This window comes from Morone saxatilis, unplaced genomic scaffold (assembly GCF_004916995.1).
Source record: "Morone saxatilis isolate NCDOM2014 unplaced genomic scaffold, NCSU_SB_2.0 Contig18, whole genome shotgun sequence".
Classification (NCBI taxonomy): domain Eukaryota; kingdom Metazoa; phylum Chordata; class Actinopteri; family Moronidae; genus Morone; species Morone saxatilis.
Window position 1 is genome coordinate 4,190,731 of NW_023339740.1, and position 15,287 is coordinate 4,206,017.

At 41.2% G+C, this 15,287-nt stretch overlaps 2 protein-coding genes across 4 annotated transcripts in view; one reads left to right on the plus strand and one right to left on the minus strand.

The window, feature by feature from the left end:
• bin2b (bridging integrator 2b) overlaps positions 1-6,104 on the minus strand; it is a 15,058-nt gene extending 8,954 nt beyond the window's left edge. The window contains exons 1-5 of one of the 2 annotated variants that reach the window (XM_035661342.1): positions 5,991-6,104; positions 5,513-5,703; positions 3,574-3,654; positions 2,426-2,480; positions 1,897-1,991 (exon numbers count right to left, since the gene is read on the minus strand). In XM_035661342.1, coding sequence (XP_035517235.1) covers positions 1,897-1,991; positions 2,426-2,480; positions 3,574-3,654; positions 5,513-5,605 — 324 coding nt within the window. In that variant the 5' untranslated portion in view covers positions 5,606-5,703; positions 5,991-6,104. Of the gene's footprint in view, positions 1-1,896; positions 1,992-2,425; positions 2,481-3,573; positions 3,655-5,512; positions 5,955-5,990 lie in introns of those variants that run through there. The other variant, XM_035661343.1, reaches the window with a different exon arrangement.
• A 2,070-nt stretch (positions 6,105-8,174) lies between these two features.
• txnrd3 (thioredoxin reductase 3) overlaps positions 8,175-15,287 on the plus strand; it is a gene marked incomplete in the record, with an annotated part of 13,856 nt that continues 6,743 nt past the window's right edge. Inside the window, 8 exon segments of one of the 2 annotated variants that reach the window (XM_035661960.1) lie at positions 8,175-8,535; positions 9,123-9,183; positions 10,975-11,084; positions 12,566-12,673; positions 12,915-12,987; positions 13,098-13,280; positions 13,361-13,503; positions 14,008-14,123. In XM_035661960.1, the coding sequence (XP_035517853.1) occupies positions 8,419-8,535; positions 9,123-9,183; positions 10,975-11,084; positions 12,566-12,673; positions 12,915-12,987; positions 13,098-13,280; positions 13,361-13,503; positions 14,008-14,123 (911 nt within the window). 2 annotated transcript variants of the gene reach the window in all.

Sequence of the window (15,287 nt, forward strand, 5' to 3'; positions counted from 1 at the left end):
CTGTACAATGAACCCAAACACAATAACTGCAGGAAGTTTGTGTAAAATGAGAGACATGAGCTTTCCTGATTTTTAGGGAACTTTTTATACAATTCTCTCTAAGTCTCTCTGTATTATGTATTTTTATTTCTAGTTTGAACCATTGCAACTACTTAATATAGCCCTTTTTGACAAATACAGTGTTTTAGTCTCTCTGATGCTTGGCCATTTTTTATTAGCTCTTTGGTTGTTTTAACTGCAACTTTTCTAATGCAGGACGAGGCTGTTCAGTAGAAAGGGAAGGCTCTGTGAATAAAGCTTGTGTTTAGTTTAGCTCTTAAATAATAATCTAAACTTTACAAATTAATTTAGTTTTTTTTTCACAGAAATAAACAAAACTCATACTTATAGGCCTACTGTGTATCCAGGTTGGGAACTATTGCTGTAAATGCAATGCAAGCCACAAACATTTCAGCAAAAGCTACAATATGCAGCAACTGAGCTATGACGGAAATGTGTTGTGATCCTCCTTTTAAAGTCAATGTGAATTAGTTAGTGTTATAGAGGAATTACCGCCTAATACATACAGAAGTTAATTAGAAAGTCCAACAGAAATTAAATTTAGTCATAAATATATTGTTAACAGTTTTTTATAATTAAAAAGAAAAATGGCATTTGGGAAGTACTTATAATTTACAGGTATGTTTAAATGCTGTTTAATGGGCTTCAGCCGAGGAGCAAATTTTTTAGCCTGAAACTCATGCAAACTTTTTTTTCTACCTCGGTGAATGTGTGTCCATGTTTGTACAGATAAGGAGGAGACTTTACCATGACAGCTAATGTGGTTGTTGAGTCTGTGGCTACTGTGCAGCTGCTGTCTGGCTCAGTGTGACCATCTGCCTATAACAAAACACTGACACTACTGCTGTAGGCAAAATTTGATTGGCTGTATGAAATAAGGCCTCCATCTACACTGTCTTCAGCATTTCATGATTAATTAGTATCTTTTTGTATATAAAGAGTTTTTAACTGGCTTTGAAATTTAATTCTGTTGCCTCTGTATGACCTACATAAGCGAGAAGTGAGAAGACTATTTCTATAGTTATTACTATTAATCTGCCTGGTCAGACTCGGTCGTTTTCCCCTTAAAATCAATGAAACGAGGCAGTAGAAACCTCTACCGCTGCCACAATCAACGTTGTAGGGGCTTTAAAGCTGCAGTTATATATATTTTTATATGAACCATGGACAATTTTTTTTTTATCTAACTCTGTGGTTCCTCTCAGCTCTATAAACCCATTTTAGTGTCTTTCAGCTAACTGCTTTGTTTTTATGGCCCCACAACTTGGTTCAGTCATCACGCTTTCATCAACCTTGTTTCGGGCAGCAACAGGCAGCTGTTTTCAGTGTAAAAGCTTTGATAAACCCACTGTATGCCACCTGCCCAGCACCAAACAGCAGACAGACAGAGTTAGCAACTAGCTGGTGAACATATGTGGGGTACTTGGCAGCTGAGGATACAAAAATTGGCCTCAGGAGTTGGTCAAGACCAGAACAAGGCTAAACGGAGAGTGCCTTGGAAACATGATTCCAAATGAACATTAATGTTGGATTTATGAATGGGTATCAGATTGCTAACATTGCTAACATCAGTCTGCCATTAAACCAAGGCAGACTGCAGCTTTAACTTGTACTGTATTTATGTCTGTTGGCAAAATGGGGACCACTCCAGTCTGGATGCATATGTTCATGATTACTTAGTTCCAACTTTCTACTTTAAACCTTCAAAGCTGAATGAAACCAGGTTTTCTGAAAATAAGCCTGACCTGCTTGAATTAAACTGATTTTATCAAATTGTGGACCAGTTCCCCGAGTACGGTTCGAGCAAACGTTAACAAAAACACATAATGGACGTACCTCTCTAATGACAGCCAGGTCATCCACTCCATTCCAGTCTGATTCGTAGACGTCTCGCAACGTCTGGGACAGCCGCTTGGATGCATCATGCAGGGCTGTGGAAAGGATCAGGATATTGCAGGACAAAAAAGAAAAGAATCAAAATATAATCATGACTCCATAAGGATTGGGTTATCATCTAGCATCAGCAGCGCATTGTGCTTGTATTGTTTTTAGGGTTTGTGGGAGTGTTGCTACACCCACTCCCGCAAAAGGTCAGAACAACACTGGTTTCCTGACTAGAGCAATAGCTGACAACACGAGAAACACAACGGTTTCTTGCACATGAATCACATATGCAATGCTGAGTCTGCTGTTTTCACTGCAGGACTTTTATTTGTTCTTGTACAACTTGGCAACGCAGACAGAATTGCAAAAGTCAACACAGGATCCAAGAATAGAAGAAAATCCTCACTTCCCTATTATTTCTCCTCAGCCAACAGTGGCATTCTGTTCACACTGTGGATCTGCATGTGCTTTCAAAACGTACCTTTCACTGCTGCGTGGTAGGCTTTGACATCTTTAAACAACCTGTTTCCATCGATCTGAGTGCAGAAGCAAAACACAAAGCAGAAAAGTTCAGTTACACCCAGGAGCAGTATCTCTATGGCTGATCTGACCCTTAATGCTTCATCATTTCCGTAACGGCCTCAAATGATGAAATCAGTGTGCTTCTTCTTGCAGCATAACTTTTTCTGCATCAACTTTGAAACTGCATTTAGTCCGCGACACCTAATACTCTCACTACAATATGAAGTTTAAATTAAATAACAATCACATTTGTTGTGGTGAAGGTAGCGGTGAAGTGAAAGCAGTGTCTTGTTGGGGTGTAGACTTCCTTCCTGTTGCTCCTTGTGAATATGTGCATTTAATGCAACAACTTCATGATCCTTGAGCAGCTTAAAATGAAGATTTTGTTTAACAGCAGCAGTATGGCCACAAGTGGGTTACAGGATAACAATGAATGCTAAAACAAGCAGAAGTGTTGCGATTCAGTCATTTAAAGCAATGTAAATGTCAAGTTTGCTTACATTAGGACACAATGGTCATAGCAGACCAAATAGGGCTGTAGCAACACCTTAGTGTATTCATGGGTAAGGGTGCATTGTATTGTTTTTTAACCAAACCTTTCACTAGTAAAAAGGAAGATTGTGTTATTTCCTTTGTCAAATGTTACATTATATTGCTTAAAATAAAGTTGTTAATTCATTAGGATGTTGGTATGTGAGAAACCCATAAAATAGTTTCTTTAATAGAAGCACACACTATCCTGTTTCTTTTAGTATTAAGGGTACTGTTTGTGTTCAGGTATCTAGAGGAGCCATAACAAGCAGAATATCTGCAGAATTGATAAGAAAAACCTGCATCTTGTTTCAAGTATTTCCTGTTTTCAAGGCCAAGCTGATCGTCTGAACTTGTGGGTTGGCATCTAAACAACAAAAACAAACCCCAGTTCTTTTCTTTTTTGTCAGATTTTGCAGTGCTCCATTTAACTAGAGGTTTTTGTAAGTAGAGTAAAATGAGCTGTTTAACTATAAAAGCATTAAAGCAAAAAGTTCTGTGAGTCATGCAGTGAATAGCAAAGGACTACCGTGTAGGGAGACCATCTCATGTTAAAAAGGTTACGTGTGGGAGTACCTGTTGTTTGTTGAGGCTCTGGAAACACAGCTCAAACTGTTCATCCTTGGTCTCCATTGTTTTGCCCAGTTTCTGAAGGACCTGAGAGAGGACAACCGTCAGAGTCAGCTTCAACATTAGATAGACAAAGATTTCTAGCATTAGTGATTAGATAGAAACTAGTTAAAGGGACATTGCAACCATTTTACACATTAAAGTGTGTTTAAACGTATTCGAGAGTACAACTGCATATGTGAAAAAGGTTGTAGAACACCTTTATTTGTGGCTTCAGAGGTAACTTTGTGAAAGGGCCTCAAGTGATGTCACATGAGTCAATGTCAGTTGGGGGTGAAGGCTACAAGATTGTAAATGAAAAAAACCTGTGGATGTGGCTTTAAAATGAAATGAGCTTACCAGACCTCTGCAGGCCGTTCCTCAGCTCGGCTCAGAGCTGGCTTAACCTCTATGTGGGCTGCTAAGTTGCGAGAAATTGCATACAGACATGCAAAAGAATCTTTTTGGTGGCGCAGATACAGCGTCACCATCTGGTTTGTCTACTAGAGAACACAAGCTGATTTTTCAACAAACGTCCCGCAATTACTTAGATATGTCGTTATTAGATTTTATGATTACAAACACTTTGGGAGTTTTAAAACACCTGATGATGTATTATGAACACGATATGTATTGAACTGAGCATTCTGCAGTTGAAAAAAAGAAAAGAAACAAATCCTCTTGTCAGCGCTCTCTAGTGGATAAATTCTGTAATCGTGACACTGTCTCTAAATTACCTCAAACATCTCTTTGGCATTTCTGTTCTGCACTTTCTTGTTACTTACTGGTCAACATATATGCTGATATCGATGTATCTGCAATAAGCTACTGCCACGATACATTGAGATACATTGGCTGCTGATTTAGCGGCTTTGCACTTTTAGACCAAAGCTCCTCATACAGTGCCACATACTCCTATGCCTCCCCTAAACTAGACACACATGGCTAACTATTACAGTGCCTTTCACAGTCCACTGCTTGCAGCTGTTTGAAAGCCTGAATACCACGTCCAATGACCTTTAAATCTGCAACAAAGGCTCTCATTATCATGTCTATCCTCCCATTTTCCACGATAAAAAAAAAAAATCCCCAAAATAGGCTTCATCCTGTAGTTTCAGAGTACATGCAACCGTCTGTAGCTGCTGTTTTTTAGGTGGAGCAGCGAAATCAAACAAGTCAACCACAAACTGAGTGAGAAAGGCTCAGCAAGCGAGAGGAAGTGCACAGTCAGGAAGTGGTAGCTTTTGTGTCCGCACACAGCTGTACAGCGCTCAACAACACCATGATGCTCAGGCAGGGAAAGTCCATGCTACTGTTTTATAGTGCTGTACAGCCGAAGGGCCAATCATTCAAATGCAGATAGTTGGAACATACAGCAGACAGGGCTCAGATCATGTGCTTTACGGTCTTGTACACTGGACAGTCTGTGCAGAGAGCGCTTCCTCCTCTCTCATGGTCAGTCTCACAGGTTTTGTTCCACTTTGTCATGATGAGGTCCAGCAAACAGGCTTGACCTGATTTCATCCTTTTACATTGGAGCATCTTATTATGAGTAACAGTTTGGTACAGAGCTACGCAACAGGACTAGAGGTAGGGAAAGTACCAGGAGCTACAGAGCAACATATTTCATAAGCAATACAGCTATTATGCCAAGTGTCTCAGGGAAAATAGTTAATGTACTGGAAGCTTCACCCACTTCACATATGAATCATACTGCTTCCAAAGAAACTCTGAAGAACAAAGGTCTGTTTAATCTTACAGCAGGGCTCCAAATGAGTTCATACCTCAGGATATAAAGCTGGGTGTATGTCGTGGCTTACCAAGCTGATGACAGTGCTTCTACAGTAACAGTTCTGAACATAAACAGACCCAGTGGAACTTAACGAAGTGGATGCCCCCGGCTCACCTTCTCCTGGGCTCGGTTCACAGACTTCTGGACCCGTTTGGCGAGGAATCCAGCTCCAGCTTGAAGTTTTGGGCCCATCTTATTGTCTGCCATCGTCAATTTTCTAACTCGGTTTCTCCTCAACAAGCGCGGTCCGCCTCCAGTGTGCTGCTTCCTCCTGAGGAACTGCCTCACTGCGGCGCCGAGCGTGGCTTCGGTTCAAGGCGACGGAGGTGGAGCAACAGTGTGTCAAGACACAGGGAGACACACACACACACACAACACACAGAGAGAGAGAGAGAAAGGTGTTGTTAAACCCAGCTGGGAATCAAGTCCTTCATAACATCATCATCCACCTCCTCCTCGTCGTCATCATCAGCGGGACTCTTGTTGGAACTCGTTAGAGGAATGTCTGCGGAGCGTGGCTGCGTGTCCCGATGTGTTCCGCTCTCATCGTGTACACTGTTGCTAAAGGTGGAAGTCACCCAACGACACTCACCTGGAAATTATGTGCGCAGATTGCGTGTCTCTGATGATGCGGACCTGATGCAGCAGCGTGACGTGGGCAGGGGAGCCTCGGGTCAGGTACTGATTGACGTGCTGCCTTCAAATGGGCCTCAAAAACTCTGAAATAAAAGACTTTTTCTCAAACCCCTGTCAGTTTATTGTAAAATATCTACTTAACATGTATGGCATACAGAATGATCTGATACTGATGTAGCTATGATTGCCCTTTTTCATAGCTCTGATAATGATATCATGTTGCCTGGTTGCTGAGTTGGCCGTTGTTGACACATCTGCTTCTAATAGTAATATGACTAACAGGTCAATGTCCAAACCCATGTGGCATTCTTCACTTTAGCGTGGACATTGTTTTAAAGCAATGTGCGCTACCACAGACATTACAGCTGAAAGTGTGTAAATGGCAGTATGAGTGGAAAACACACTCATTATTTTGATGTAAAAGGAATTGAAATATGTAAAAGTGAGGGTTAGGCCTACAGTTCATTACACATACACAATACAAGCTTTTAAATGTAATTCAAGATGACCGCAAACTGGGGACAAAAGCCATGTCTCCAATTTGGAAAAAGTAGATTTTAGTCAGTTAAGTCTCCAGAAAACGAATGTGGGTCTATGTAATGACCCCAAACGTGAACTAAGTAAAGGTTTGTGTGTGTGTTTGTATTTTATTTTATCAACATTATACAAAGAATAAAAGAGAAGCAAAGATTAGTTCATATGTCACTGAGATTATATATTTGATTGTTTTCTCCTTTACTCATATAGATCAGTTTACTCAGCCTGCAAACAGTTGCATAATGTCTTCTGTGGCTCTGAAATTTCTAAAGTTGACAATAATATCTCCATTTGGGCCTGAGGCGTAAAAAAACTAAAGGGCTGTGTGTTGGAGGCTAACGAAAGATGCTATCAATTTGCATTCTGGGAAGGATCCAGCATTTTAGGGACTTGACCCATATTTTTTTATTTTTTTATTTTTATTTTATTATTTCCTATTCTAATCTAATAATTGATTAAAATTTGGCTATATTTTATGTTCTATGGGTGTCTAGCATGAAGGAACTCCAATTTTGTTACGCAACCGTGTGTTGTATAATGAAATATAATGAAATAAATTACTTTGATCTTTGATTAGGGCCTAAAAGTCAGGATACCTCTGCTACTTTGCTTTCGATCATAGTTTTTTATTAACTGATATCTTATCCTCCAACATTATGAAAGTAAAGTATCACTGGAGAATCCCTTTTTTTTTTTTTTGACTCATTCGACTATTTTGAGTGACATTGTTAACAATAAACAGACAATAGGATTTATAAGCAGGGGTGTAGTAGTAAATACAGAGGGGGGTAAACTGTGGTTAACCTTGTTTCCCCTCAGTGATGATTAATCTGAAAATGGATGCGTAAACTCTCAGCCTCATTTCAAAGAGGTGGATAAACTGAGATACCCTCATCACTATTCCATTTAGTTGTTAAGTGCTTTCAGTAATTCATCCAGCTCATCCAATCCATCAAGGTCACACTAGGCCCGTAGTCTTTGGTTCCGTCAGCAAATTTAAGTCTAAGTTAAAGATAAGAAAATACTGAGAGCCCCTGAGTAACACGAGCTGAAGGTTGTATAGGAATAGGAATATGCACTGCACCTGTTAAATGTCATGATCAACGGTGACCGGCAGATGGCGCTAGATAACAGACTATTTACTCATGAAGCAACACAGACAAGTAGAGGTAACGTAAAGACAGAAATCTGAAATTGTCAGAGTTGCCACATTATCAGTTATCGATTGTGTTGCTATTAATCCTAAACGTTAACACCATGCTCTTCTTCACTTCACTTATTTCTTAGTTTAGGATAAGCTGTCTTCCATAGGCGCCTGTAGGCCCCCTTCTTTCTGTTATCGTCGCACCCACTAGTATGAGCTCTATATTTTCCTATGTAAAGGCGGGTCTAATTAAATACTTGGGTTTTAATTAGAATAGAGTAATAATAGTTTTAGTGCTGTACGGCATGTAAATAGGCAACCCTGTGACGTTTTTATAGGTAGGTGCGTTTTGAAGCACCGGATTGACCGCCCGGGCGGGGTTCTTCTTGTTGTCAATGAAAAGCAACGGCATATGCGGTGCACACGGTGGATGTTACCGAGTGCACCCAAACTAGCGAGGCAAGAAATGGGGAAAGACGTTTGGCGCGGTCGGTAGACTAGAGGCTGACAGCGGAGGGAGAGCAACCGAGGACGAGCCGCGGTTCATCAGCTTTCTAGTGTTTCCTCTTGGAGAAAGGGCAGACAGAGATTAGTACATTGACTGGGGACAGAGTTGGTGCTTTTTAATTCGGGTTTTTCCTCTTTCTCTCACTGGCCGTCTGTCGAAGCTTGCCCCGCGCAGGCAGACGGAAATACCTTGAAAATGCCTCCCATCGAAAAGGACACCGGGAAAAATGAACTCAAATCCCGGATACAGCAGCTTATTGACTCCAACCAAGTGTTGGTTTTCAGTAAAAGCTACTGCCCGTTCTGTGTCAAGGTAAGGTACTGTCTGTCGAAGAGGGAGACCTTGCTTATACCGGTCGGAAACTTCCATCTTCTCCCGCGAAGTACACGGGCTTGGTCTAATTGCTGGCGTCTACGTTAGTTAACGCAGCCAGCGACTGCGGTTCCTCAGCGGATGAACACTATAAATTAATATAAATTAACCAGATTACATACAAATGTTAGCTAACGTCAACCCGCCTAACAGAGTTTACCGTAGGTTGATACTGGGGTGAGATATTATCAGGTCACAAACGCGTTATGTGGTCGCATTTCTAAGAAAAGTTCATAGCTAACTTAGCAACATAATTAGACCTGCAGTGTATTCGGCACACATCCTGTTCACAAAGCAGCACTTGTTTCTGTGAGTGAGCTGCCTTCCGCCTCCATAAGATACACACAGAGGAGGGTATCTGACAATGAGCACAACATTTTAAATGATTTGTGTAGTAACTTAAGTTAGTATCTGCGCTTAAAGCAGTTTTAACTCGATGTTTTGCTAATAGGGAAGAGCTTTTTGTTTCTTATACCCTGTAACTGGTGAAATTGATGAATAATTGTTTCACATCTGTGTCATTGTAGGTGAAAGACTTGTTCAAAGAGCTGAAGGTCGAGTGTAATGTGGTGGAGTTGGATCTCATAGGTAAGATGGAGATGTTTTGTCTCTTACAGTAGAATATTGCCTGCCATGTTTCAAAAAAATGTGTCGCAAAGGTCAGTGGCAGGTTGGAGATACTGGAGTCTAAAAGATACAATAAACTTATAACTTAGAAAAGCAAGATGACGTTCAGTCCATTGTTTCATTTTTATCAAAACTCAATATGGCACCCAGGACTGAAAGAGGTTTTTCCTCCAGTACAATGTTCTTTTGTTGATAATAGTAACATCTTAGCTCACATTAGCATCTATAAGCAGTATACGAACATTGAACAAGTGTTTGATAACAGACTATAATGTGGTTATAAGCTGATATCAGTGTTTATTAATGTCTTTGTAATACATGAATGAACCTGTACACATGTCCCTGTGCCTACAGCTGTATATTAATATGCATTTGATCCAGTAGGTTTTCTGCCAACACGTTTGAAAGCGGTTCTGCATTATACAGTCGGGATGTTGTTACCTCAGTCATTTGCAGCAGCACAAAACATGCTGAGTCACTCACTGAAGATATCTTGGCCCCATGCCATATCTCAGTAAACTCAGCCTCTCTGCTGTGTATTTCTGTCAGTCTCCGCTGTATGTGGAAGGCAGTAGGGATGAGAATTGATAAGATACCAGTACTATTATTGATTTGGCTTATTGGTCCAATTCATTGTTGATTTCCTTATTGATTCTGGATCAATTGTCTGTGTGGAATTCAGTGTCAGTGCAGGTGTTGTATTATCTCTGAGTCTGAACACAGTGGAGAAAAAGAGTAAAGTTACAGTAGTTTGAGTCTCTCTGTGAATGAGGCCGCGCTTACGCAATGCACAGCTGCCAGAAACCATGTTGGCAGTGATAAAGGGAATTGATAAGATCAGTGGCATACAATTACCATGGATCTGACAACTTGAACTGGTTCTCAATCCCGTCCCTAGAAGGTAGTATATAGAGATGGTTAATCAGTGGATGGACAAACCTAATTAACTGAGATTTGACAGCAATAAAGTTCAAGTTCACAACATTTGAATGTTTGACATTTAAAGAGTCATATCTTGCTGCTAAGGCAGAACAGAGTGTGTCCACAGTGAGTGAAGGTAGCTCCATTATGGCAGAAATCCTAGTCATGATTATTTTTTATCTATTGACTTTGGAAACATCATGCATTTATTGAACTTAGAAAAACTAAACTGAAAATAAAATCAAATTAGTCACGAAGCCCCAGGGGAGTGTATACATTTTCCCAAATCTGTTGACGTCATGTTTCCTGGCACAGCTGGTGGTCAAAACATCACCCTCGTATCATTACAACACAGTCTACATTATGCCATGGGTCTGGAAGGTTGATTGGCTAGTGTTCACTAAAATCCTCTGACAGGACACCTGAAGGAAAGATCTGCTTGAACTTCTACATTAGTAAATACACTAAAACATATATCTCAAATCAGTGGGTATATTAAATTGCAGGTAACCATAGCAACAGTGCAGCTTTGTATTACTTGTAAACTCTGACTGGTTAAACATGCAGACTTTTGAAAAGTAGGCGACTATATGAGCACATCGTGTTTGTACTTGAAGGAAGTGGCTATGGTGTAAGCACAGCAATGCAATGAACTCAGTGTAAACCCTCCATGTCATGTCATACTTCCTTTTATTAGTTTTGCATATTGTTTGCGTATTATCAAGCACTCTGTGAGGTGGTACAAATGGTAGCGTATGAAAAGTAGATGTATTGAATGTATGGTTAGTACTCAGCAACCCTGTGAACCTAAACACAAACCCTTCTGTCCAGAGGATGGAACCAACTACCAGGAAATGCTGCTTGAGATGACTGGACAGAAAACAGTTCCTAATGTCTTCATCAACAAGACGCACCTTGGCGGCTGTGACAAAACGATGCAGGTGAGGAAGTGTGTGTAAATATTTGCTGTTCTTTGGTTGCGTTACACATCACTGTAAACGCTGTATGTTTCCTCAGTACATGATCGCCATGAAATGTTGCTCAGTCAGGTGGTTTGTTCAGTTGCCAGAAACTGTAGAAACGGCTGTTTGGTTCAAGTTACATTTGGAGCGAACCCACTAGTTTTAATTTGTTAGAAAAAATGTCAGAAAAAACAAACCCTCATTAGACGTGTGTGACCACAGCGGACAAAGCAGGAAAAGAATGGGTGTAACCAAAAACATCTAGGTGTGCCAAGAGGTCATGCTAGTGAGCAACGTGTGTTCTTTGGGAGGAAATACTGGAAACATGAGAAAATGGCAGCAGTGATGATGCACTCTGAGGTGATGCAGGGAGATGGCGGGCTCGGTAGAGGGAACTCATATTTTGTCTTTGTGTAAACAGCTGCTGGTACGTAGTTGCATGAGCAGGCAGGTACGACATTGAGTCTCAATCAGCTGTTAAACAGCAGCAGGTAGTGTAGATGCTGTGGTAAACTATAATTGCATCTTCCCACAGCTTTTAAGTGTTGACAGGAGCGTACAGTAACCTTTCCATTTGAATACAAGCTATTCGCTCTTTTCATTACAGGAACACGATCTCTAACCTGGAACAGTCTTTAAGGTCTGCCTTTCAGGTTCTGCTTGGTTTTCCACTGTATTTTACCCTCCAGAATGCTTTGGATTGACGTCATTAAAAAAAGTTCAGCTGTGGGGCAGATATCATTGGAGAAAGTGGTGCGAGTACAGATTTTCTTGTACATTTAGGAGAAATGTCAGTATCTTAAATTAACAGAGTCCTACTTGTGGTAGGAGGTCCACAGAATGGAGCAAAAAGAGTGTGTGAGACCAGCACCAGGCCAGCTCCCACTCTGCTAAACAGCTCTCCAGAGCCGGGCACGTCCCTCGGTACAGAGGCACAGCTGCCGGTCCCGCTCTCCCTGCTCTATAACATCAAAAACCACAGGGAAGTGGCAGTAAAGCAACCACAGGGAGAACTCTCTCTTTTTTTTTTTTTTATCTTCAAGAGAAAATCTAAAGATGCAGTGTTTAGTCATTCTGCCTCGCTACCAAGTGGAAAAAGTGGCTCCCTACTGGAAATGTTACATACAAATACAGATGAACAAATTTAAAGACACTTCCACACGGTGCAAACAATCTACAGTTTAAACAGACCAACGCAGGACAATGCAGCATTGAGTATTCTGGATGAGAGTACGGCCTGTATATTGAAACAAATATACTTCAGTGTTTATCTATACACGTGTTATTCATTTTGGTGTTTGTTGTATTGCATAGCAGCTGTTTCATTCCTGAGCAGTGCTGTGATTTAGGTTCAGAAAATGGCCCCCAGAGTGGGAGGAGTAAGGTGGAAACAATAGCAGAACCCTCCATACATGATGGATGTACATATTGATACGAAATTGTGTTCACGTTTCTGTCAGGCTCATAAAGACGGCAGCCTGCAGCAGCTACTGACCGGAGACAATGAAGCTTATGACTACGACCTGATCGTCATTGGAGGAGGATCGGGTGGCCTTGCCTGCTCAAAGGTGACAGAATCTAGTGCAACACAATCAGTGTTTCCTGTTGAAGCTTTATTGTAGTGAATGTTGATCTGTTGCACAAGTTTGGGGTTTTCAGAGAATCAGAATGAAACTAAAGGTAATCCGTAATCAGTAATCAGTTATGTTTAAGCTATTAACTGTTTGTACTCTCATACAGACTGAAGAAACGTATTGTCAATTACAGATTTGTGTAATGTTGCACTAACGTTGGCTCTGTTGACAACAGGAAGCTGCTATGTTGGGAAAGAAGGTCATGGTACTGGACTATGTTGTGCCCACACCCAAGGGAACCTCTTGGGGTAAGTCACTTCCACTTTAGCATACTAAGACCGATACGTGTGACGCAGAAGTTGTTGGAGTGTAATCCGGTTGGTAACTGACCATTTCCGTGCTCTGCTGTATTGATCAGGCCTCGGTGGAACCTGTGTGAACGTGGGCTGCATTCCCAAGAAGCTGATGCACCAGACGGCCTTGCTAGGCACAGCCATGCAGGACGCACGCAAGTTCGGCTGGGAGTTTGAGGAGACAGGTGAGGGCTCAGAGCACCGACCCAGGAGGTCACGGAGGGGTGACATCGCACCGGCTTGCCGCGGTAAATCAGAGGCAAGCCTCATCAGTAGTCACTCTTTGTTGTTCCACTGATTCCACTGATGGCCGTCTGTCTGTACGCAGTGAAACACAACTGGGAGACGATGAAGACGGCAGTGAACAACTACATTGGCTCGTTGAACTGGGGCTACAGGGTGGCACTGAGAGACAAGAATGTCAACTATGTCAATGCCTATGCAGAGTTCATTGAACCACACAAAATCAAGGTAAATGAGTGCTTGTGATACAAAGGAACCTTAAATGTACTCGTACAGGTCTTTAGCTGGGATTGCTGGTTAGGTTCCAGATTTAGGAGACTTGACATACAGGAATTTCTATAGCTAACTGTAACGTAAGGTTTTATATTCAAATAGACTCTTCCTCTTTTCTTGGCCAAGTTGCGGCACCAAAACTAATCTTAATAAGCTGTATGTCTAAAATGGTGTCTAACCTGTTGTGGCAACCTATTTTTTTGGTTGTGTTTGTCTTGGTCAGGCTTGACTTCACTTTTAGCTTCCCTTTTTTGGCTGCCTTTCAGCATAGTTGTTGTTGGTTTTCATACTTGCGATCACACCAGTGGCTGCACCCAAAGCAAATAGATTTAAAATTATTAAAACATTTTTCACAGCACTGACAAAAATATTCTGCTTAATGAGCTTATTGTAGCTCTGTGTTCCTCTGAGCGCCCGCTGCAACATTATCTCAGAGCTGCTGTTTATGTTTTCTGACAGGCAACAAACAAACGAGGGAAGGAGACACTTTACACAGCGGCTACGTTCATCTTGGCCACAGGCGAGAGGCCGCGCTACCTGGGCATCCCTGGAGACAAGGAGTACTGCATCACCAGGTGAGATCACAATGCCAGCTACATGGAGGCTCTCACAGCGTCAGCCCCATCTAATGACATGCCTTGTTCCTGAAAGCCCCACCCAGAGCTCAGTTTCAGACCAGAAGGGGGGGGGGGCGCGGGCGCGTTGTCTCCTGCCGCTCTTACTGGTCTTCTTATGTTGGCATTTTCTCCCACCTCTTTTTTTTATAGTCTTTTTTAACCCTTAGGGTTTCCTTTTTAAAAAAATCACACATTCTGTTTCCTTAAGGCAGCATATATACTGCTGTAAAAATTTTCTTTATTTACAATCAATTATCTTTTTTTCCACCTCTTTACAATTAGTCTTTCAATCTTTTTAGAATTACTCCAGCCTTGAAATATTTCATCCTACTATTTTCAATTTTTATTGTGTTTATCATTATTTTTTGGTGGTATTTTTTAACCCTTTAAAGCTTCCAATATGTTTACACCAACTCCGCCTGTTTCTGGAAAGTCTTCAGTTTGTTTTGAGGACTAACTTATTTTTTTCCATTTTTTGAAGTCCATTTTGCTGGCTTTCTATTCACATTTCATTCTTCATTCTGCTCTTCTACCTCTGAGCGCCTCCTCCGTTTGAGGAATCAGAGTCCTCGAGGAGTGATGAGCAGCCATTTCTTCGCTCTCGGAGCCCACGATTTATTTCAACGCCTCCCTGTGTGCTGTAATGCCTTTGCCATCTCTAAAATGACTACTCCCTTCACTACTGCTTCTATTACTTTCTAGTAACCATGTACTTGCAGTGCCACCAGTCATCCAACAGCCTTCTCTTCTTGAACGAGATCCTAAAACAAAGTCATCGTTTTTTTTTTGGTTTCTCATCCATCTTCAGGAGTTTCCTTTTATTTTATTGTTTTGTTTCATTATTATACGCAGAGTTTTTGGCATTTCTAAGAGAAAAGACTTGTGATATGTTTGTTGACTACACTCACACCATCTACACACTACGGTATGTTTTTTTAGTTTTATGTTAGATAACATGGGATCAAAAATGGCGTTTTGAATGGTTTTCAATGGCGGCAGAAAAACTGCCACAGGAACTTATGTGTGAGTTTGTGGCGTAGCTTAGCCATTTTAGGCTTAATTTAAGGAACTAAGACCAGAATTCTAAACAAAATGCAAAATGAATAACCTTTGGCAAGTTTG